Source organism: Cydia splendana, chromosome 5 (genome assembly GCF_910591565.1).
Source record: "Cydia splendana chromosome 5, ilCydSple1.2, whole genome shotgun sequence".
NCBI lineage: Eukaryota > Metazoa > Arthropoda > Insecta > Lepidoptera > Tortricidae > Cydia > Cydia splendana.
In genome coordinates this window covers 7355830-7382031 of record NC_085964.1, presented here as the reverse complement: position 1 = coordinate 7382031, position 26202 = coordinate 7355830, and the positions used below count along the sequence as shown (strand labels likewise).

The 26202-nt window shown below is 38.0% G+C and overlaps 1 protein-coding gene and 1 long non-coding RNA gene across 10 annotated transcripts in view; one reads left to right on the top strand and one right to left on the bottom strand.

The window, feature by feature from the left end:
• The window catches only part of LOC134790559 (whirlin), a 130399-nt gene that overhangs the window by 34578 nt on the left and 69619 nt on the right, over positions 1-26202 (top strand). For 8 of the 9 annotated variants that reach the window (XM_063761398.1, XM_063761397.1, XM_063761393.1 and 5 more), the window contains exons 4-6: positions 704-900; positions 8269-8428; positions 11387-11517. In XM_063761398.1, coding sequence (XP_063617468.1) covers positions 704-900; positions 8269-8428; positions 11387-11517 — 488 coding nt within the window. The remainder of the gene's footprint in view (positions 1-703; positions 901-8268; positions 8429-11386; positions 11518-26202) is intronic. The other variant, XM_063761396.1, reaches the window with a different exon arrangement.
• LOC134790576 (uncharacterized) lies at positions 5411-5601 on the bottom strand. Its single transcript, XR_010144198.1, has 2 exons — positions 5571-5601; positions 5411-5527 (listed from the first exon to the last, which is right to left on the bottom strand). It is a non-coding gene; the product is annotated as an uncharacterized LOC134790576 (long non-coding RNA).

The following is a 26202-nucleotide window of genomic DNA, read 5'->3' as shown; positions in this document are numbered from 1 at the left end:
CGACTTGACTGTTTTCTTCTACAGATTATGGAAATAAAATTGTATTCAAAATGAAGTTAAAAAAATCTTGGAGGAAGTCTTAGACCGCCGCATATTGCATAGTTGGTAGCACTGTAGTTTCGATTGAATGGACCGCGCAACGGCCGTAATTGAGCGCCGGCCGGCAATTACGCGGCCGCTTTGAATAAGTTTCAAGTGCGCAGCGGGAATATTATCGTTGGACGGTAAGTAAAACTGTTAAAGTTGCCTGCTACTCGTAAGTATGTGTGTTATCTCTAAGTATGCAGGAGACACTAGTTTTTATGACTTGTTACGAATGTTATTACACGGTTTTGGCATATTTTTCTCAGGTGGTTTAATATACCTAATGAAAAATAGACATACTTATATTGAATACTAGGTACGTTAATTAGAAAATACCTACGTGAGTTAATTATTGTTGTTTCGAAATGATGCAGTGATTTGTTTTCAATCAATGTGCTTTTTTATTCCGCTCTACGATCGATAAAGTTACATAAACAGTTAACAATAATCACAACACGTTAAGAAACAAACCTGCGTCGATGTAGTCGTTGTTTCTGTTATTAATTTTACCGTTTTACCTGACCTGATCTGGGGGTCCTTAACTACCTCGTGATACGACGCCACTTCTCTTTATTATGAAAAAAAATAAGCAGACTTTAACGTTAGTGGTTGTCTACAGCAGGTGCAACAAGTCTTCGCAACAGCACTTCTCACCTGAGCGCGGCGAACGGCAAGAAGCGGCCGATCTCCCCGGAGCAGGTGCTGCGCCTCTTCGGGCAGGGCGGCGCCGCGGCGCTCGGCAAGGCCCTTCCGCCGTCGCACCCACCCGCCCGCAGGCACTCGCCCGCCTCCAGCCCTAGTAGCACCACGCACCATGTGAGCAAGCAGATAACACTATACACTACAGGTAGTACCTGCAATGTGCTCAGGCAGGCAGGCAAGACCCTGCCGCCCTATCAAAACGCCATTTGAGCACACCGTATATAAGAGGTCGATTCACACCAGATTGGTGTGCGCTAGCAATCAGAGTCCTGTCTTTAGGCATCTCGCTCGGAATTATTGGTGCGCGTGTGATGCCTAATGCCACGACCCAAAGTCGTATCAAACAAGATGAAAAGCTTAACAAATAGTTTAATCAGAATGAATTGTCTCCCTAATGGTAATGTTGCTGCCAAACTCGGGAGGAAAATCGTAGAACATTGATTGTCCTGTCATGTGTCTATTTGTATCTTTGTAAAACAGGATACTCGAGGCGTTACTATACGAGTATAGCATCTATGGGGGCTAAACTTAAGATCACCTTTAATGTTTTAACACTTTAATAAGAATATTTAGTTAAATATGTTACAATGCGGTGTAATGTTTGTTACATTGCCTACCTTGTAGCTAGATTAATAGAAGATAACATTTTCCCACGTGGTATCTAAAACTTCAATCAATGTATTTTCTTTCTTCTTTTTTTCTTTCGATCGATAGAAATGGCTTACCTATACCTCAAGGTTGCCGATACACTCGATGCACTCACGGAATGCATGAGGATTATAATCGACGTCAAGGCTAGTTTGCCTGTGTCGGTTAATGTATTAAACAATGGATCCTAAAATAGCCTGTGGGCAGCAGGGGTGAGGGGTGTCGCAGGTGTAAATAATTCTAGAGTAAGGCCGCGTCAGTCGATACTGTTACTTTATTCATTACAGCAGTGCCAGCCATTTAGGGAGGAATGAAACGGTGGACATGACCACATACAATAAAACATTTTTTCACGTCCTTTTTCATAGAGCGGTGCGGCACGTTAAATTAATCCGACGTGGGCCGATGTGTGGTTGGCAGGAACTTAAAGCGCACTTGATTTGTGACGTTTCTGTTATATTTTATAATATGCAAAATTTAAGCACATTCTAAAGTTGTAGCGCATTAAACAGTGTGTTGCAATAAATGTTCGTCAAGCTTATATCTTAATAGTATTTTATGCAACAGTTTTATAAGAGGGGTCAAAAAATGTGAGTGGCGTGGGTAACAACGTGAGCCGAAGGCGAACATTGTTAATAAATACGCCATGAGCATTTTTTGACTACTTATACAACGTTGCATACAATGCTTTTTCTATGAGTAGGCAATATTAAATAAAATACAAAAAATTATAAATAAAATTTTATTTATGAAAATGTAAATGTAAATTTTGGATAGTAGGTATTACCTACTATATGTATGTAGCTCTTGTCAGCGACAAGCACCCATAATACCAAATATTACTGCAACCTGTAACAAGAAAAAGGAGAATTAAATATTATTCAGTTTCAATGCAAAAATATAAAATGTACTTACATAAATATAGCTCGTTGTACTGTGTACTCTAAAATCATTTATTTTTGTAGCAATGAACTTAGTACAAATTTGATTTCTTTTTATAAAAACCGTATGCATTCAATCGTTTGTCACGTTGGTAGCAATGTGTCGGTATGTGGCACCTGCTACTCCGCACTAGCTTACCGTGTCGTAATGTCTCTAAAACGACACAAGTGCTTTTTTGGGCAATAGACTATAGACTTATAAGGAGTATTAATAATGTATGCCCTTATATGTTCGTTCGTGACCATGTAAATGACAGAGACAGAATGAGAAAAGTACACGAGTAGAAAAAATATTTAAAATATCGCAAAAAACTTTAATAGTTAGTCTTTAGGTATGTGTCCTATAATTTTAACGGTAAATAATTAAGAACAAAATATTCCCAAAAGCGGGTCATTCATTATCCTTCGCTTTGTGTTATTAAAATTCCCGCACATTAAGGCATGTCCATCAGATGCCACTGCCCGCGGCTGGTAATGGACAGTAACGTCATCATCATAGTCAGTCGACGGTCGGCGACGGCACATACACGCCGCTTTTCTACTTACGAACTCTTTAACTGCCTGTATTTAAAAAAGTGGACCACATTTTTTAATAATTTATATGGATTTATAGAGCTTTTTATAAACTCGCATTAGTTTTATGCTTGTGTTAAAGTTAGCGTACCATTATTTTCAAGTATTTCAGAGTCAATCAGTGCTGGCCGGGCTTGTGAATATCTGTAACGAATTCTAGGAAAAGTATCGCCGTATAACCGTTAAGGCTGACTCACGATATTGATTCCTTGAAATTTTAAAACAATATAAAATTTTACATACTTATAAGCTTATAACAGTATCGTAGTTATTACGTTTCATATTATATGAAATTTGCCAGTTATACCTAAGCTTACCAAGATGGAGTGTTGAAATATTTAAGTAAGTGCGTGATGTTTTATACCGCTGTGCCGTTCCATCACGCAGTCTACCAAGTACCTCCAAATTGGATTCGTTCGAGCATTATGAGGTAATTTAATTAACTGTATCTTACAATAATTTATCAATTTTATGTTCTTATCGTCGGGAGACAAGCAAAAGTCACTAAGTACTATCAAAAAATTAAAGTAACAATGCACTTTATTACACTTGTAACACGGTTTATTGTCCAATAATTTCAATGGTGTTAGTTAGTGACTTTTGCTTGTCACCCGACGTTATATTCGTGTCAAAATTAAAAGTGATACCTACATTACTAATGAATATGGTGAGCCTGGCACTGAAAGTGTTAGCACCGTCAAAGGCATTGATCGGTAAAAATAATATCTTACAAACGTCTAGTCTGGAACAAGGAAATGTCTGTGTAAAATGTACATGTTTGCATCTATAGATATACAGTAGAACCCGCTTAATACGATTCTGAGGAGACCTAGCAAAAAAAGCGTCTTAAACGGGAAATCGTATTAAACGTGAATAAAAAACTAGTATTATTTCATAGTACAAAAACCATAGCGGTGATAGTGAGCGAATGATATCTAAGTGTAGGTAGGTAGGTATAAGTTCACACTCACACTTTAATCTAGGAACACTGACGATAGGCTCAGCTAGAAAATCGTGGAGTAACTAACTGCAAATAAAAATCTGGGAGCGATAACTTGCACTACGTGGTCCATAACCGTGAAGCAGATGGCATAGCATTCTCATGCCGAAAAGGGCGCGACAAAAGATATTAGACAAAACAAAAAATCTAAGGTAGGTAATAAACGCATTAAAAAATGTTGGCTAACGGCGTATTGCAAAACAATACGACCTTACGACGGTTATGTCAATAACACAAAAGCAGATGGTGCGTAACTGGAATTTTAGATGGCGTATTAAGCGGGACGCGAGTCGTATTAACCGTGAAAAATGTATGAAAATAGGCCTAAAGTTGTAGGGACCGGCGTAAAATGGCGTATTATGCGGGAAATCGTATTAAACGTGATCGTATTAAACGGGTTCTACTGTAAGTACATACGTAGCTGAGTTCTGGGACTAAAACTAGACAATTTTTAGGGTTCCGTACCTCAAAAGGAAAAAACGGAACCCTTATAGGATCACTCGTGCGTCTGTCTGTCCGTCTGTCACAGCCCATTTTCTCCAAAAGTACTGTACCAATTAAGTTGAAATTTGGTACACATATGTAAATTCGTGACCCAAAGACGGACATCTTACGTAAACAAATGAATTTTAAACATGGAGGCCACTTTTGGGGGGTAAATGAGAAAATTAAAAAATAAAGTTTTTAAAACTATATCGTGTATCAAATAAAAGAGCTCATTTTGAGAATCTCAAATATTTTTTTTGTAATTTTAAAATAAATAGTTTAGGAGTTATTTATTAAAATAGCCAAAAAATTACCAATCCTTAATTACATTTTGAAAAAAATATACAAAATTAGTTCTTTACCTATAGATGACAGGAAAACCTATTAGGAATATGCAGTCAAGCGTGAGTCGGACTAATTACTTAGTTTTTGATCCGACCCCTACGGGTTTTTTTAAAGGAAATTCACTCGCATTTCACATATAAAAATACATTGTTAAAAATTGGGTAATGTACGGAACCCTTGGAACGCGAGTCCGACTCGCACTTGGCCGGTTTTTACTTAAGTACCTATTTAACATATTATACCTATCAGCTTTATGCATCTAAGCCTTCAACTAGTCCGTAGCTGAACACAATATTTTTTTCCAACCGCATTAGTTAAAAACTTCGTAGATTATTTGGGCTAAACGGACTAAATAAAAACTCTAATTATTTTCCAAATTATATTAAAGTATCTTTTCACCACACCAGCTCGGAAAGACTTACTTTGCACTTCAAAAACTGATAAGAAAGTTGTATTTTATTCACATGTGAGGCAAAGTAATATTATGCAAATTTTGAGTTTGCTCATCAGGTTGGCTGATGGAATGGACTTTTAAATGATGATTTTGGATGATAAATATTTAATAAAATAATAACATTCATTTGGATTTGATTTGATTTTTTTGATGTTTTACAGTTGGGATTTTCCTTGCGTTGGTGTGGTGAAAAATGTTGTGTTTCACTCGGTGGCAAAATTTGTTTAACCCTCGTGCCTTGAAACCCTCGCAACGCTCAAGATTCCACTTCTCGAACCAATTCAATTTTGGAATCTTTCGCTTACTCGGGTATCAATATTAGCCCGAGCGGTTAAACAACAACTGTGCCCCCTTGTAAAACAAATAACTATTTTCATTTCACTGTTGAAGGTATCCCATGATATAATGTTTATATCAAACTCAGAGTAAATATATTAGATGCATTTGCATATTGAGTTAGATAAACGGACAAATACCCACTCGCCGCACGCTATCTTATCCGAGGGTTGCGCATGGAATTCGGGATCTGGCGGACTGCCACCACCGGATTTTACGATAAGTAGGTAACCATAGTTCAAGTCAGTTGTAGAGCTAATTTAATAAAAACGTTGTTTTTTACGAGCTTGTCTGAAATATTTTTTTTTTGTCATATAATAATGCTACGAGTATTACAAGTGAAGCTTTGGGATTGTCAGGATCTTTTTACTTATGCGATCATATTGTTTGTATTTTGAGTATGTAAACGCCACAGCCTTCAATGTAAATACATTGCCGTTATGAAAAAAAATTCTGAATTCAGAAGCACTATTTCACTTACCTACTAATTAATTCTTAATGCAAGCAAGATGCACTGCGAGTGATGTCAAGTCAAATACTAAGATTTTTAAATATTGAATACCACATCTGATCCCTCACGATAATATTATTATTTGCTCACCTTGCTTGACTTGAAACCATAGGGAGACTTGTATCTCTAACAGGATCGATAGTGATAATTGGATCAAACTATTAGAACGTCTCGCGACACGTACGCTCTCGACAAGCCAATGTTAGTACGTATTAGGTATGTACCTTATCCCGAAATATATCACTCCACCTTATAAAACAAAGTCCCCCGCCGCGTCTGTCTGTCTGTATGTATGTATGTTCGCGATAACCTCAAAAACGACTGATTGGATTTTCATGCGGTTTTCATGTATCGATAGATTTAAGGGTCGCTAGTCGCTAGTTATATTATAAAGGGTCGTACTAATGAAGTTAACTAACTACAAACACGCTCCATTAGTATAAAGTTACGAATCTTATTAACTAGTTCAAGTTATCCCACTTCTGGAAATAGATCTAAGTACTCTTACACAAAGCCTTGTTAACTATGCAACAGTCTCTTAGATAGCGTCTAAATTTATAAATGATTCGTAGTTGCCACAGCACCTACCGATATTGCTCATAAAGAGGTATAGCAGCATAATACGAGGCGCTTCAAGTGCGGGGGTGAGACGGAGCGGCACTGGAGTTTGTACAGCGTCTTTGAGATGCTAAACGCGCCCGAGAAGCATTGTTTGCGATAGATACTGGAGCTTTATTGCTTATGAACGCGAGCGCCGGCAATATCCAGCCTCTCTACATTGCTTGCTGCCACTGTGGAAAACATTCCACTGAACAATTTCAAATAAAATTTCCTTTAAAGTCCGTAAAATGGATTTCATGTTGGTTGGTACGCAGTTGCATAATGCGTGCATTAGTTATGTTTTCTATTATTTAAACAGTGGCAAAAGTTTATGAGGCACTTTTGTGCACTACATGCGGTAGGAAAGTATTGCAATGTTACGGGTCTCCCTAGAGTTTGAAACAGAGCAGAAGTTGTTTCTCACTATATTGCAACTTTGAAACGAGGCCTATTTTTAAACATTTGTACATGGGGTTTGTTTTAACAAGCTGTTACATTATATTCGGATTTAATATATATAAATGTATCTAATATAATTTCAATTTTGACGTGTAATATGTGATTAAACTATAAATAAATGACTATGAGTATGAGTAAGTATGAGCACAGAGTCTGTGCGTAAAGAAAAGTCATAGAATGTACCTATTAATTGGCTCCCTTATATTCCACGAATCTGCTCTTTCTGCTACTACTCTACTACTACTACTGACAAAGTATGGATTCCATTTTTATATTTTTTTTTTTAAATATATTTCTAGAGGCCGATTCAGATTTAACAACTTATTACGATTTTGAGCTTATTTTGATAGGACCATGAAGATTGCTCACCCTGATTGGTGCATACGAAATCAAGTGAAAGTCGAGCGTGAGTTGCGCGCCGATTATTACCAGGACGGATATGATGGTCTTTCTTGTCTACGTGACAGCATGATAAAACGGTATCCGTCACTTTCTATCCCGCGGTGTTAAAAAGTGACAGTTACTTTATCACGTGGATAAAGCCATTATCCATAATACGCCTGCTGGACGATCGTGAACTTCGTATCAAAACCAGTTAAAACCGTAACAAGATGTTAAATCTAAATCGGTTCCTCTATAAGTCTGTGTCTTTAGGTATTTCAATAAAAGTTAACAAACAATTTGTACATTTTCGGGTAGTTGTAACATTTATTGGTTAACCGACCAATTACAAAACTGACTGGATCAGTCACTGAACGACCTGACTTTAACCTACATTATTAGATCGTGTAATGTTTTCATCTACCCTCAACTGGCTTAACGACCCATTTGAGGGTAGATTTTGTTTACTTTTATTTAAATACCTAAAGCAGTGGTGGGCAAACTTTCTTCATGGGGGGCCATATTTAAGTGGAGGGCCAGAATTGTAGCCAAAATTTATTTTGATTTGTGATAATCATAGACCAATGCCATATACTAATTATTTCATAGGACCGTCGGCGGGCCGGATAAAATCCATTCGCGGGCCGCAGATGGCCCTCGGGCCGTACTTTGCCCACCACTGACTTAAAGATACAAAGTATAGAATGTGCAGTGGTAGAAAACTGTAATAGCGTGTATTTGTGTAAAGGCGATATATCGGGGCGGCGAGCGGGAGCGCGAGCGGCCGTACTCGTCGGGCGGCGCGCCGGCGCACCCGCCGGAGCCGGCCACGCGCACCCTCACCATGAGCCGGGACCCCGCCGACTCCCACGGCTTCGGCATTTGCGTCAAAGGTGGGAAGGAGGCAGGTGAGACACCCACAATGCCAGACTTATACCTTTGATCATGATCACAAGACACCGCTTTTAGATTCACCTATAGATATCGAACCACATGAAATCAATTGAACACGAGTAGAGTAATTTGAAATCTCATAGATTTGGCACCGCATTTAGATCCATGTGTAAGTAACACATATCGAATACGTAATTATTGTCATTATAACTCCACAACACTATAATCCCTAGTAACACAGTAGAGGAAAACATTTGGTATTCAGCAGAAAGACCATATAGAAAAGTAGATACTTAGACTACGACCACAAGACACCGCATTTATACGTCAGGTCTAATTCAAGCAGATAACTTACATGTAGCCCGCATAAGTAGAAATATTCTAGTCGGACCACGCTAAGTTTTCATGCCAAGTGCTTTGTTAAGTATGGAGCTTATAGGGATATAATCCAAAATCCATTCTTACTGCCAATTTTGTGCAAAGTTAGCGTGGTCTTTTTGTCTTTTTTTTTATTCATAAGATGTTTTAGAGAAGTTTTTGTTATTGTTAAGTATAATTAAGCACGTTAATTGTATTTGTTTTATTTGACATAATTTATAAGCTTTAATGAAATAGTGTTCTTATTTTTCATGACTTATTTTTCGAGATTATACATAGGTATATTATATCTACACACATACCTAATATAGTTAACTTTATATTCAGATGTAAAATAAATGCGATGTTTATCATTCTGCGAATGGAAATCTCATTTAACTAGTAGCAAAATGGTTTATTCATAGATACGTTATCATATCTACTACCTTGAAACTCTCTCTGGCGTGGAATCCAGGGACTGCCATTTCTCACAATAGTCATAATAGACTGGCAGGTTATTACATATATTACCGTATTTTTTACCTAAACTAGGAAAAGTGCATTATGTATTCTGTCAAGCGATAATGACCGTTGATAATGGCATGTCATAAAACCTGTCACTTGTCAATATGTAACTCTGTTAATACATACTTGTTATCTGTCAGTGATATTTGCTATATATTTTCATTACCGCACAACAATCATGACCATGACGTTATAACACGCTATACGGATAGGATTGGTTGAAATTTTGATATTTGTTATATTTGCCCCTCGGGGCGTTAAATGCTACGCTCTGTCAAATGAAATCCTCATGCGTAGAGTGAAGTAGCGAATGTTTACCGTGTACGACAAGCGATAACACTTAATCACCGCCGAAACCGACAGACGAGCTGCTATCGATTGCCGTCCATGTGAGAGGCTCGAGTATAAATAGCTCTCGAAGGGTCAAAGCAAAGCGTTCTATTCAATGACCCACAGCTGTAACGCGATACACAATTTGTGTTCGTGCGCTGTGTTTACTTCTGGTTTTAGAGATTTTGCACATTCGAAACAGTATCAGTAGGTTTTTATTACTTAATTAAAGTTATAACGCCATATTGCAGTGGTGAAGTTCACTCTTAAACTGTCAAAAATGTACCGAAACTCTAAATCTTCAACCCTTCATCTGACAAATAAAGAATTATGATTAAGAGTATGATACATAATCAGATATAAAAGTCAAATACATAGTTTGGTTAGGATTCAGGAATTGAAATGACAGTTTAAATTCTGGAATATGTTAATAGAAATAGAGTTTTAATCGGGGTCATATTCTTGGCAGATAACCTATCTTAGGTGCTTCAACTATCAAGTAAAAAGGTTCATACGATAATTTGTGAATACCAGCTTGAGCTTAACCTATTAAATCAGCTACAATAAATCTAGATTTATATGATCAAAATTTAAAACGCGACTTTTTCGAAATATTAATTGCAAATAACTATTTAATTTAGGAGAATTTGCCAGCTTTAGGCAATATCCGGTTCACAGAGATAGCGCCTGTTTCGGCTGCACAGGACACAGGGACTATTCCTATTCACCTACCAAACAGTCGGTTCAAATCTCTGAATATGTAAAGCGGTTGTAAACCTTAAAGGTCACTTTTATGCTGGTTTTCCTAAAGTGAAATGTTCGGGAAAAGATTGGAATAAGGTCAGGTAACGCTAATATCCGCCTCGGACTGAGTCGTATCGGGTTTGTTCAGCCGCCGTTTATAATCCCGGGTAAAAAATAAACTCGCTTAAAATTACAACATGCGGTTATTGTGTAAAGGAATTTTTAAAAGTGAATAGGTATTTTCTCGCAAACGAGCATGATTGCAGCAAAACATCTAGTAGGATAAGATTTTAATATTTGGGTTTATTTTAATACATCATTATTTTTGCATGATATTCTGATTATTTTTAATAATAACACTGCTTATTTTCTCCAGTGAACCATCCAAATGAGATTTCTTTTTGCGGAAACAAGGTAATAAAACTAATACCTAAACTAAGGTCAAAAGCGTAACAGATAGTTAATTCTGAATCGGCCTTCTGTTTCCAATGACAGTTCGATTTTGTTTGGTGCTAAGGTACATTGTTTCTCTTTGGTTTAGTGCAGCGGTCGGCAACCTTTTTTTGCGTAGTTTTAGTAGCGTAGTTAACGATGAGTAAGATGACGCGGGCCGCACTTTGTTCATATTTATGACTTTATCAGACATTGTCGTTTCTCAATATTACATAGCCAGAGAGGCTCGCAGGCCGCAAGTGACAGTTTCACGAGCCGCATGCGGCCCGCGGGCCGCAGGTTGCCGACCGCCGGTTTAGTGCAATGCAAACCATGTAAAACAAAAACACTGGGTAGAGTAAGCAGCCAAATTGAAGTTAAAAAGTCTAGGGGGAAAACAGTGATACGTATTTGAAAATTAAACGATTAAATTATATTAAACTTTATTAAGTTAAATGTCGGTTATAAGTTATAACCTGCAAAAAAGTGCTTTACGAATGAAAAAAAGAAACAAATATTTTTTCTCCCCTGGACTTTTCAGTTGATTCAGATATTCTCTAGCAATTACAACAAAGTGATTGCAGGTGTCGGAGTGTACATTTCGCGTGTGGAGGAGGGCTCGGTGGCGGAGCGCGCCGGGCTGCGCCCCGGCGACTCCATCCTCCAAGTCAACGGCACCCCGTTCTCTGGCATTTCGCACGAGGACGCGCTTAAGGTATTTGCACCTCAGACCAGATGATATCTTGTGACTTTTAACTATAGACTACTACCTACTTTATCTAATCCACAGTTCACGTGCACACATTATTTAATTTATAGAATGATTATTCCGTCCCCTCATATAGTTTCTTTTATATACTTGTGGCGAATCGCCATGCATCCAAACAGACCTCATGTCGAGGAAAAAGTAATTGCTGTATGGTTGGCAACACTGACAAGGAGTCTAGAGAGGATTATTAACTTACTCGAGATGGGAGAATAAAGTTGTCTTAAATTAGACTAGTTATAATGTAGTTCTTATAATAAAGTTACTGTGGCCTTTTAGCGTAAGCTTGGCGAATAAATATTGTCTACAACAAGAAGTGTTGTGTCATTTAAATCGACGTGCACCGCCACTCCAAAGTGGTGACCCCGACGTGATGACCACTGACCAAGGACGTCAGTTTGAATCAAACCTTTTCCATCGCCTTATGGACGTTTGCGGTACTAATCGCGTTCGGACGACAGGGTATCACCCACAAGCAAATGGAATGGTGGAACGCATGCATCGTCAATTAAAAGCGGCTGTCATGTGCCACGGAGAAACCTGGGTAACAGCATTGCCGCTGGTATTATTAGGCATGAGAACCGCACTTAAAGAAGACTTGAAAACGTCTGCCGCCGAGCTACTGTACGGCGAGCCTCTTCGTCTCCCCGGCGAGCTCGTCGTTGCTCCAGAGAAAACAGCAGGTTCTGAGGTAATGATGGATTTTGTTACTCGATTGAGAAACCATATGAAAGGACTACGAGCCACACCCGCTGCCCATCATTCCCAACCATCTTCATTTGTTTTTAAAGACCTGAATATCGCGACACACGTATTTCTCCGGGACGATTCAGTGTGGCGCTCTCTGCAACCACCTTACACTGGCCCGTATCTGGTCAAACAGAGGCAGGGCAAAACCCTGACCATAGATATAAACGGCAGAGAGGCTACCGTCAGTATTGACAGAGTAAAACCTGCACACATAGATAGCTCGGAGCCCAGTCAAACTTCTGTTCTGCCGTTACCTGCTGCAGCACCTGCACCAGATGCTTCTCCAGCGACAGTGCCCATTCCAGGTCCTACTATCCATTCTCCAACTCCTGATCCTATACCTATAGTCACTAGGGCAGGGAGGATAGTAAAGCACAAGAATAGGTTAGATTTATAATATTTTAATTGTAATATGTTTGTTTGTCGGTTATAAAATTGTATGTGGTTTAATTGTCTCCGTGGGGGGGTGGTGTGGCGAATCGCCACGCATCCAAATTTTAATTGTAATATTGTCTGGTTCAGAAATTATCACATGATATGGTATGTAATAATTTTGTTTGTCTGTTATAAATATTTTATGTGGTTTAATTGTCTCCGTGGGGGGGTGGTGTGGCGAATCGCCACGCATCCAAACAGACCTCATGTCGAGGAAAAAGTAATTGCTGTATGGTTGGCAACACTGACAAGGAGTCTAGAGAGGATTATTAACTTACTCGAGATGGGAGAATAAAGTTGTCTTAAATTAGACTAGTTATAATGTAGTTCTTATAATAAAGTTACTGTGGCCTTTTAGCGTAAGCTTGGCGAATAAATATTGTCTACAACAAGAAGTGTTGTGTCATTTAAATCGACGTGCACCGCCACTCCAAATACTCATTAGGTATTTGTTGTCTTGTACCATTCCGGAGTCAATAATGGCTTCTACGAGTAAGAGTTAAGTTGGTGACGTCCCCTTGATAGCAACTAGGCTCCACTGACTGTGATGGCCATATGTGGAATAACACAGAAAACCAATTTATATATCCCCACTATTTCATTCGTACATAAATGCTTCGTATAGGCACGCTTGCTAAGTCTAGGGATTACAACTCCGAGCAACCCGACAGCGGCGACAGCTAACGAACAGTATACAACAATCAAAGCGGAGTAAGATCCGTTTGTCCTAGCATTTATTTCCAATCTGCACCGTCTCTGCTAACGTTAGCTTTGTATTCCCCTTCAATATAATTGATTTGTTATAATTGATACTAACAGGCCAATTCGAATTTTAGTTATTCGATCTCATTCCAATATGATACTGATCTAGCTGCCAGTGTCAAAAGTGACATTTCTTCAACCAAAAACTTCACTTTTGACACAGACAGATCAGTATCATATGATACTGATCTGACTGGAATGAGATCAAATCGACTGAAGCTCGAATTGGCCTGTTAGTCATTTCAGTCGTTCTAACTTTTATAAAGTCGATTATAAAAGTTAGAACGACTGAACTTGTTGTCTCTATCCTTTTTTTTGGTTATTTGTCACTTCATTAGTACAGAGACAGGGTGTATGAAAGTATGGATAAAAAGGATAGTGTATTACGTTGTGAAAAGTAAATGAGATAAAACAGGAGTGGGACAATTTATTACATAATTCTAAATTTGACTAAAGCCCATCACAGACGGAGCGATAATATCTTTTACGAGAGTCCATACACGAAGCTGTAATATATATTTTGGTATCTTACGATATCTTATCGCAAGGCATATGCAGATGCTTTAAGATGCCTTGCGATATATGGCTCGGTATATTTCGTCTTCCTCAGAATGTAGGTATTGTAGGTGCTAGAAATAAATAAAAAAATAAATATTATAGGACATTCTTACACAGATTGACCAAGTCCCCCAGTAAGCTCAAGAAGGCTCGTGTTGAGGGTACTCAGACAACGATATATATAATATATAAATACTTAAATACATAGAAAACAACCATGACTCAGGAACAAATACCTGTGTCATCACACAAATAAATGCCCTTACTGGGATTCGAACCCAGGACCATCGGCTTCACAGGCAGGGTCACTACTACCCACTAGGCCAGACCGGTCGATCGTCCAACTACTAATAAACAACTAACTGGACTGTTCGAAATCCATTAGTGGCCATGATTCTCTACTGCTCCTTTTTATTACATACTTCTTAAACAGATTTGCTGATAGTCTGAATTATATACCTAAGCTAAACACATCAAACGAAGGAGCTATGAAATTTACATTACACGGTATTAAATATTTTCGATAGGTAATTTCGTTATCCCTGGCAGTTTGTGGATGGCAGCCGCATTGGCTCTATATATCCTCTCAAATCGAACCGTGACGTGGCACGCTTGTTGTTGTACCAACAAACAAATCACTTAATCGTCGCGTCGTCGTCGGCTTAACACGTTAACCTTCTGTATCGCATCAATCACGTGCTCGTTTTTGTTTCCTTAACTTTATATAGGCCTGTGCGTATTTCGTTTTTTCCTACATACTTATATCTTATGTTCTTCTACCTACGTACACAATAGTAATAATTACCTAAATAATCTTTACCAAAAAATATCAACTTCACAAAATAGCCATCAATGCAGTGCATCAATGTTATTTATCAGCGTCCAGATCCACGTCAAAAAATGTAGCTATCTGAGAGGAAATGCTCTTACTTACTAATAAAAAAAAGCCGGTCAAGTGCGAGTCGAACTCGCGTCCCAAGGGTTCCGTACTGCACACATTTTCGAACGAGCGAGCAAAGCGAAGTTCTTAAGTAGGTACATTCAATTGTTCCACACACGGGTGGCTAGGGGCACGCCCCGGCTTTTCCGTGTTTTTTAACTGAGCTATCAGAGGATAGTTAGTTACGCAATTATTATTTATTTTTTAATTTTTGCATTGGTTAGGCGTAGGTATCTCTGTTATTTCAAGGTAACAGGGCTATAACCGCGAAAATCGAAGTTCGCAAATTGTGGGCATTCTCTCTGTCACTCTAATTACGGTTTCATTGGAGTGAAAGAGAAATATCCCCTCAATTTGCGAACTTTGGTGTTTGGTGCACCTCTCTCGGATGCTTCAGGCCTTCAGCCCAACGCAAAGCTTGACCTAGACCTTCGCACTAGCTGTCCACACCACGTTTCACGTAAACAATTGCGGTTGTGGCCCTGATAGAGCTTATCCGCAATTTTTATTTTTAAGTCCGGCTCATGCTTAACTGCAGACTTCTTATATTACGTTTTTCCAGTAATCTATAGGTAAACGAACTATTTATCGCGTTTTCCAAAATATACGCCCAGCAGTTTCGGAGCTAAAGCCCTCTCCTTTATCTGGTAATTTTTGCCTAATATTTTCTTAAATAACTTGTACACTAGTTATTTAAAATTAATTATGTACCTAAACCTTTTACTCAGGTTGATCTTCTAGTTTTTATCACAAGAATTATCAAAATTCCCGTTATATAGTGATTCTGCTCTATTTTCACCTTAATAATCTAGAAATTATAACGATTCGTTTCATAATTATATTAGGTATGTACATGTAAGTAGTGGGTCTGATTTCATGGAGCGGGCCCAATCGCTTAGCAAAATATAGAACAAAATCGACGATCTCCTTTGCAGGAAGCATGCACATGCCTTCGACCTTCGCATTCAGACACTTGTACTATAATTGTTCTGTATTTGAGCACTAACCTCCCGCAATTCGGCCTGCGGCCGTGCGTTTCAAAAAGCCTCTGGGGGACGCTTCGGGCCTTCGGCCCTACGCGTAGCTCGGCCTTCGGCCTTCTCAAAAGCTGTCCACACCACGTTTCACGTAAACCATTACGGCTGTGTCCCTAAAACATCCCAAACGCGTTTTTTTTTCTTAGGTCCGACTCACGCTTGACTGTAGATTTCTAATAGGTTTTCCTGTCATCTAGAGGTGAAGAACTATTATGTGTATTTTTTTCAAAATTCTAGACCTAGTAGTATCGGAGTTAAGGGGGGGGGGGGGGAATGGTATTTTTTTGCCTATTTTCTTAAATAACTTCTAAACTATTTCAGACAAAATTATAAAAAAATTATATTTGAGATCCTCAAAATAAGCCCTTTCATTTCATATGTAACACGATATGGTTTGCCAAACTTTGTTTTTTAATTTTCTCATATTCCCCCTAAAAGTGCCCCCTATGCTAAAAATTCATTTGTTTTATTACATGTCCGTCTTTGGGTCACAGACTTCCATATGTATACCAAATTTCAACTTAATTGGTCCAGTAGTTTTGGAGCAAATAGACTGTGACAGACGGACGGACAGACAGACGCACGAGTGATCCTATAAGGGTTCCGTTTTTTCCTTTTGAGTTACGGAACCCTAAAAAAAATCACAAAAGGTGTTCCTACAAATTTAAAATAGCTCCCTCGATTTTTCCAGGATTCCATCATCACATCTTCATATGATGACAATGGGACTAATTAAAAAATAAATTTCCAAATCAGGCTAGGCGCCTTCGACAAATCGGAATACACAATAAACCAGATGAATAGTAAACCTCCTCCTTCCAAATTAGAATCCATGTCAGGTTTTCCACGAAAGTAAAACGTAAGTTAAGATAGATGTGGAGTGGCTATTTATTTCCGATAAAGAACAATGATGTCAGCACGAGAACAGCGCAATGAGACCTGTTGCCGCTGGCGCGTCGTCCTGAGCCGCGGCCAAATGGCTTTGACACTGTCGATATGGGCAGGCCCCTCTCACCACTAACTTGTGATTCATAATACCTACTCGTAAATGCGAGGCCGACTTTAATTGGGTTTTCAATGATTTTCAATATTGTCTTCCATAACCGAGTTACAGATGTAGCGCATAATTGTTTTCCTTCGTATTTTCTCGGAAGCGTTCGTATTTGTCATGCTACTTCAATCAACCTCAGTACTTTTTGTACCGAGACTGACTGAAATAGCAAGATACGTTCGTACGTTTCTCTAGTAAATAAGAAGGAAATAATTATGCACTACATTTGTACTAATGAATAATAGTTGCGAATATAGTGAATTTAAAATATGTACATCCCGACTCGACGTAGTGGTCAACAGGAGACTGTGGAAAAATATATTCGCCTCTGTCAAAATTAAAATAGGCTACAAATATAATGACCACCAAAAAATACTTTGGTACCCTAAATAAAAAAATCATGCTTACCAAAAAAAATTACTGAACACCAAAAAAATAAGGCCTAAAAATACAAAAGTACCACCACTTTAATTACGACTGCACTTCAAATTGTATTCAAATACCAAATATATTGAATGATCACCAAAAATCATTAATGATCACCAAATCTTGAAGACCAAATTAATGCGATATTTTCACCTAAATAAACCACTATGATTACCAAAAAATTTATACATATTACCAAATAAAGTAAACTGATGCCAAAATTACTAGCCCCTCCCGCTCAACCCCCCGTAGCCCGCACCGCATACCTACCTAACCTAATCTACTTTTCTAGTAGTATTTCGTTAATCTACTATAAAAGTAAGTTAAACTGCTATCAGTTAAGTGGGTTAGGTTAGGTTAGCACTGCGACCCTTACAGAAACGAAATGGTACTAGAAAAGTAGGTTAGGTTAAGTTTCAACTGCTACCCATACAGATACGAAACGCTACTAGAAAAGTGGGTTAGGTTAGGTTTGAACTGCGACCCTTACAGAAAAGAAATGCTACTAGAAAAGTGGGTTAGGTTAGGTTTGAACTGCGACCCATACAGAAACGAAATGCTACTAGAAAAGTGGGTTAGGTTAGGTTTGAACTGCGACCCTTGCAGAAAAGAAATGCTACTAGAAAAGTGGGTTAGGTTAGGTTTGAACTGCGACCCTTACAGAAACAAAATGCTACTAGAAAAGTGGGTTAGGTTAGGTTAGAACTGCGACTGTTACAGAAATAAAATGCTACTAGAAAAAGGTGACGAAGTGGATTAATTAATTTAATAGGATAACGATATATTAAATGATTGCACATTTTTAATTAAAATGTGGTTACAATTTTGTGATCATTTACTATTTTTGCGTTTACAATGATTATTTTGGAGCCATTTGCTTTAATAGGATAGCAAGATTAAAAAATTTGGTTATCATTTTACATTAAAATCATTGATATAGAATAAGAACTGGATACCCAATCAGCCGCAAAAAATGGCCCCGCAAAAGTAACGTTAAAACAGATCACGCGTTACTTTTTCGTTTAGTCTTGTATGGACCGCTCAAATGTGAAGTTGTCAACAATGTCGTAAAATGGTCGTAAAAATATGCAAAAACAACAATGATAAAACGAGGAAAAAGCATGGAATGTATTTCTTTCGGTTAGTTCTTTGGATAGCATTACATAATTTATGTAATCTGGTGGTAATTTCATGATTTTGAATAAATTATTTTGTTAGTACCAAAGAAGGGATGTGAAGGAACAAAAATATAATGAGTCGATGTGAGGCCAATACTTTTTTATTTTTATATGGAATTCGTAAGATATAATATTATGTTTAAATTCAAGATTTCCAAGAAAACCTATGCGACGTGCAGAGTGGACTGCTATTATAGCAAGAGATAGGGGTGATGCAGTTTTAAACAAGGCAAAACGGCACTTGTGTGTTCGGCGCATTTCCCTGTTTCCGACATATACACGACCAATAAGGGCTTACATCGACTAACTGTAAATGTTAAACCTGTCTGAACACAGTGACAACCACAGGATTTTTTTGATAAAGACCATAACCAATCAGTACCAGTAGCGACCTGAATGTCCCCGTGCACTATATTGCAAAGAACGAAAGTGCGAAGAGTATTATGTAGATCTAAAATACACAGTTATTTAATAAGTTGAATTTATTTCAAGGAAAATATAATAAATTTATAAATTTATTTTATGATAACTTACACGGGTTGTTACCATGAATTAATTTTATTTGAACTCCCGATCAAATTAAATTTGTTTCATTTATTACTTCGGTTTTTCTGTACAGTAATACCTATTAAAATGTACCAAAGGGACTCCATTCGTTCATTATTCTCGTTTGACGTTGTTTGACGTAAATACAAAGGTGAAGTTACGTTTAGTGCCATCGGACTTAAAGTTTTAACAGTGCTGGTAATAATGTTTACAAATTTGACACTTAATGCTTACGACAGTAAGTTCTTTTTCGTACAAAACATTTATCTTGACTCAAAATTTACGTAAGCGTTTTTATCATCAATGCAAATTTGCAGCTAATGTCATTCTGATCCACATTTTGTTGACATTTTTGTTCCGCTCTGTGTGTCTATTTCTAATATTAAGTCAGTGATTAAAATGGAGTTCTAATTTTGGTGGTCATTTACTATTTTTGGGTTTACAATGATTATTTTGGTGTCATTTTCTTTAATAGGATAGCAAGATGTAAAAATTTGGTTATCATTTCACATTAAAATGGGGATTGAAATTTGGTAATCATTGACTATTTTTGGGTTAATAATGATTATTTTGGTGTCATTTCCTTTAAAAGGATAGTAAAATGTAATAAAATTGGTAATCATTTCACATTAAAATGGTGTTATAATTTTGGTGATCATTCATGATTTTAGGGTGGTAAAATAGATTTTTTTGGTATTAAATTTTATTAAATCTGGTGATCAGTTAAATAGCAGCCATTAAAATATGCCCAGATACAAAATTAATAAATAAAATATTTGATTATTCGAAATATTCCACTGCCAGGAAAAATACTCTTTTATAAAATTAGCTCTCACATAAACGCCATAAAGCGTCATGTGTCTAGGTATTCAAAATTAAACTTGTTACTACGAAGTAAAACAAAACCTTTGCTATCCTCTTTAGCCAAAAGTAAAAAGTTAATAATACTGGCTTGTAGAATATGAGATTTAATATACATAAATGTGACTTGTTGATCTGTTTAAGGTGCATATTGTTGTAATTTTATCATTCACTTTGAACTAACGTACGCAAATACCTTGTTTTCTCAAGTGGGTTACTACATAGTTCATAGTATCATCCTAAGCCAAATGGTTCCACTGGGAATGATCGCCGCGGTACAATAAAGCAGCCGGGCAACAACTGTAATCAAATCGCCCATGTTAACTCGGAAGTATGAATTTCAGATTCGTAGTCGTAGTCGCTATTCAAATTGCTGTAGGTATATAAGGCATCTGCCCGATTCGAACTTTAAGATACGTCAATTAATAGATCTAGAAACGATATGAATTAGATGTGTCAGTGTCAAAAGTGACGCTTTTGTTGGAAGAAATGTCACTTATTCTATAATTAAAATTAGAATACGCCTGTATGGTAAACTAAAATACAAGACAATTAATAATAGGTAGGTACTACCAAAGACATATGTAACTTCGTATAAGATGAATAAAGTCTAAGGAAAAAACGTGCCTCGGAAATCAAGAAAAAGTCATTCTCGGATAGATGGCACACACACCTTTAGCCTATGCTCGGCTAGATGGCGTGACGACACCGTTTCATATTTAACAATTTTAACACATAGATATCAGTGAATGAACATGGGTCAAAATGATATAAAAATAATAAAATAATTTATCCATATATATGTATACATGTTTTTGATACTTTTATACGTTTTCATTTTGAGTTTTAGTCGTGTGTCGATAGATGGCAGTAAATTTACTGTGACTACAAAATGTACTAAGACAAGACCCCTCTATACTATCTATTCTCTTTGGTACTACCTACTAATATTAACAACCAAAAAATTGAAAAATACAAATCTATAGGTAATAAAAACAAATACAAGTTAACTAAAATACAGCTCAATACATTAATTAAATAGTCAAAATAATAATAATTACTTTAATTATTATTTTAACTATACGTATAATTAATGTATAAGTAGTAAAAGTTGAATAAACTGAAACTTTGTAGGTACTTCACCATAATAAATATAGAGCTCACGAGTGTACTCTACTTTCTCGAGTGCATAGCTTACAGTGTTTTATAATATCATCTTAGGCCAAATTGCTCCACATGGAATGCTCTCAGCAGCACAATAGAGTAGCCGGGCAGCTGTAATCAAGGCGCCCATGTTCGCACGGAAGGGCAGACAGGCCAATTCGAGTTTTAGTTATTCGATCTGTTTCCGATATGATACTGATCTGTCAGTGTCAAAAGTGACGTTTTTGGTTGAAGAAATGTCACTTTTGATAGTGACAGACTGATCTGTACTGAATCATATAGGAAACAGATCGAATAACTAAAACTCGAATTGGCCTGAGAGTGTAGTTCGCAGGCTGGCGACCGTCCGCGCCGTAGCTCGTAGTCGCGATTAGAGCGAAGATTACAAGGATATGTGAGTGCTACGCCGGAGCACTCCACTTTCAGCTTATCGTAGCAAAGAAGACATTTTCGGAAGCTTAAGGTTAAGATAATTGTTAGATAAACTTGGTCAAGCGGATCTTGTCAGTAGAAAAAGGCGGTAAATTTGAAAAATGTAGGCGCGAAGGGATATCGTCCATCGTCTCATAGAAAATTTGAATTTCGCGCCTTTTCTACTGACAAGATTTGCTTGATCATTTATATGTCAGCAGTCATATATGACAATTAATAATAATAATACAGCTTAAATAGAAACTGTTATTTATTATTACGAGCCTGTTGTGTTTCACTGCTGGGCAAAGGCCTCCCCTCTCTTCTTCCACTCGTCCCAGTTTTGAGCTACAACTGGCCAGTCTCTCAAAAAGGAGTCCAAGCTATCCCGCCATCGCCGACGAGGTCTGCCGAAAAAGTAAATTACGGAAGTTACGACATGATATTAGGTACTTAATAAGCATTCTTTTAAAAAAAAATTAAAAGTCAAAATCTGACGGCTGAAAAAGAAATCTTGTCTTGTAATGTTTCACAAATATTACTCACGATATACCAAATTCGTTACACGTTGCTATAAGTCGTCCTGTTGCTTATGGAATTTCGGGCATTTTTTCGTTATCCAAAACAGAGCCAGATAATAAAGTTGGAAGTTATATGCTAACGTAGCAAATACAAAACAGATACCAAAAATGCCAATATGGCACAATGTCGAGAAAGATATTAGCTGTCAATACGATGTCGTCGAGCCTCGGCGACGCGGGCTCGCTCTGTGATCAATTCGGAAATTAGGGTGTAGCCCGAGCGACATTTAATCCATCAGGATTAAAGGATATTCCGAAATAGAACGTTTGCGTATCTATAGATAGATACATATCTCTGCCGTTGATCTCTACCCACCCTTATCTTTACTCTTAACACTAAAACAGACGTGTGACAGGTGTCTCAGCGAACTAAGAAGGAAATGGGTGCGTTTCCCTCTAGATACATTTATTTCATCTGGTTTTTTCTCGAATAAATCAAATTCATCACCTTCACGATGCCATTTTATGAGTTATAAGTAATATAAGTTTAATTAATACAAGTTAACTACTGTACTAAAACAATGTATAATTTAGCATTTCGGGGTTTTCCAGCACATTCGTGTTTAACTCGGTTTGCGTAATTGCGCTTAAAGAAAATTTGACATGCAAAGGGTACGACGAGTGCGTGGTCTCAAACGACGGACTAGCACGAGATTATAGCACCACAGATTATATTTATAAACAACGGGTTAACTGTTGAGTTCAAAAATTTAAACTTTTTCTTTGTTCTAGTCGTAGTCTGTCTATGAAATCGTGGAGTAAAAGAGACGACTGGGAATGTATTCCGAATGACAAATATTATAAGTACCGCCAAGTTACGCGGCGCCGCCGTTATATAACTGCTTATTAGCTACCAAGTAAACAAAACAACATCAGAGCTGTTTAAGGCAAAATATCCAAATCTGGTTCCATTCATTCAACTAGCAACGTTTACTTAACTACCCGTTTTTATTAATAAAAGTCAAATGAGGGTGGATGAGAAAAATCAGATTTGACGTTAGTGATTAAGCAAAATTGTTCTCTCGCTGTTTCTTTTAATAAATTTTTGGGTTTTAAAGTGTAGTTTTAACATGTTTGGTCCTTCGAGCCGGATTGTGAAAACATATACCTGGAATTTAAGGGATTATTAAAGGATTATTTGTTAGAATTCTCGAAAGGTCAAGGTCAACCACAATCAAATAATAGTTTGCAGAGTTTTTTAACAACACACGATAGCGAGACCACTCCAATTAGAACTAAATTACCACCTTTATCGATTCCTAAGTTCGCCGGTAATTATAACGATTGGACAAGTTTTAAAGATTTATTTAAGGCTCTCGTGCATGACAACATGCATTTAACAACGATTGAAAAACATCATTATTTAAAAACGAGTTTGTCGGGAGAGGCTGAACAACTTCTAAAACATTTTGCACTCACGGAGGCTAATTACGATAAGGCTTGGAGCACACTTGAGAGTAGATACAATAACAAACGTATGATTGTCACTACAATAATTAGCCGCCTTTTAAATCAAAAGAAGATGAACACAGAATGTTTTAAAAGCTTAAAGGAAATTTTAGATACTACGAAGGAATGTTTGAATTCTCTCGACAATCTCGGCGTGGATACCTCCACTTGGGACGCAATTATCGTACATTTAGTTGTATCCAAGTTGGACTTAGAGACACATAAACAATGGGAACAGTCCCTTGGATCATCTCAAGATATACCCACATTTACCGTTTTATCATCATTTATAGAAAATCGTTTCCGATCTATGGAGATGGTAAATGTCACACACAAAAAAGACCAACCGCAGAAAAAAGACTTAGTTAAAAATACTACAACCCAAAAACCCACGACTATGAAGTCATTTGTCACAGAAGTAAACAGCGAATGCACTTATTGCTCACAAAACCACTATATTTGTCATTGCAAAGAATTCGCCGCATTAGATGTTCCTCAACGTCAGGATTTTATTAAGAAGAATGGCATGTGTTTTAATTGCCTTGTAAAGGGTCACTCCGTTAACGCGTGCAGGCAGAGCACCACCTGTAGAAAATGTAGTCGACGACATCACACTCTGTTGCACTTCACAAACCCTAACAAGAACACAACAGTGCCTGAAAACGATACTGTAACAGCCACTACACCTGAAACGAGCCAAACCACATCAACCGTAGTTTACAAGGCTGAGGTTGACAGCGACAGTGAGGAAGTTATTTTGGCAACTGCGCGAATTGCAGTTAAGTCGAGGAACGGCGACACGATAGTCTTGAGAGCACTGATTGATCCGTGCTCGCAGTCAAACTTTGTTACTGAAGCAGCAGCTCAACTGCTTAATCTCGAGCGCACTTCAGCTAACGGAAAAATCACTGGCATATCACCTGTACCTATGACAACAAAATCACAAGTTCAGTTGAACTTTCATGCCATGAGAAATCCATCACACATAATCACAGCTAAGGCGTACGTCCTTAGACGAATCAATTCGAGATTGCCATCACAAGAGCTCCCATCAGATACCTGGCCTTCTTCTGAGATTTCAGATCTTGCGGATCCACACTTTCACAAGCCAGGATCTATCGACGTGCTATTAGGTGCAGTTGTATACGCACATATTATTCTTGATGGAGTTGTAAAACATAATGAGTTTCTGGTCGCTTTGAACTCACGATTGGGCTGGCTAGTAAGCGGCGAGGTTGCGCTGTCTGGCCATCAATCTCACAATGTTACTGTTATGCACACACAAGTCGAAGTTGATCAGTTACTACGTCAGTTTTGGGAGATCCATGAATATTCACCAAACGTGAAGCCTCTGTCACAACCTGAGATACAGTGTGAAGAGCATTTTAAGAAAACTCACACTCGAAACACTGATGGTCGATACGAGCTTCGTCTACCCTTCAAGCACGAAGACGCTCCAAATTTAGGCAACTCCAGACAACTTGCTTTGAACCGCTTACATCAGATGGAGAATAAGTTTAAGCGCAGACCCGAGTTTCATGAAGAATACTGCAAGTTCATGAGGCAATATGAGTCACTCGGTCACATGGAGGTCGTCCCTGAAACAGAAAAGAAGAATAGAGCTTATTACCTACCACATCATGCTGTTCTTCGTGCCTCGAGCCTCACTACAAAGTTGCGCGTAGTCTTTGATGGAAGCGCTAAACCTGCAGACGGAAACTCACTTAACGATGAGCTACTCATCGGCCCACCGCTGCAACAAGATATACGAGATTTAGTAACACGGTGGAGACAACATAGGTACTGTCTAGTAGCTGATATACAACAAATGTACCGACAGATACTTATCTCAAAGCAAGACGCTGATTACCAGAGAATCTTGTGGCGCGAGTCATCGGAAGAGCCGATTAGAGAATATCGGTTACTGACCGTCACATATGGCAGTTCATGTGCTCCATATCTTGCCATAAGGACACTTCATCAACTTGCAGAGGATGAACGTGGAGAGTTTCCTGAAGCTGAACTTCTAAAAACTGATCTCTATATGGACGACTTGATGACGGGCTCATCCACAGAAGAAGACACTCAACGGCTTCAATGTCGCTTAACTGAACTATTTAAACGTGGCGGTTTTCTTCTACATAAGTGGTCGTCTAATAGTGAAAAAGTTTTAAGTGAGATTCCCGATTCGCAAAAAGCATTACAAAGTTCAGTGAATATTAAAATGGATGTCTCGGTGAAAGCTCTAGGCATAGCCTGGAAACCACAAAGTGATATATTTGAACTGGTAGTTAACTTACCTCGGGACAACAACGTTGTTACAAAACGATGTGTGCTATCTGCGATAGCAAAAACGTTTGACCCTCTCGGTTGGCTAGCACCTTGCGTGATTGTGTTGAAAATGTTTATGCAGAAGTTGTGGCTAGCCGGCCTGGACTGGGACTCTGAACTTCCCGAAGACCTGAAAACTGAATGGCAGACTTAC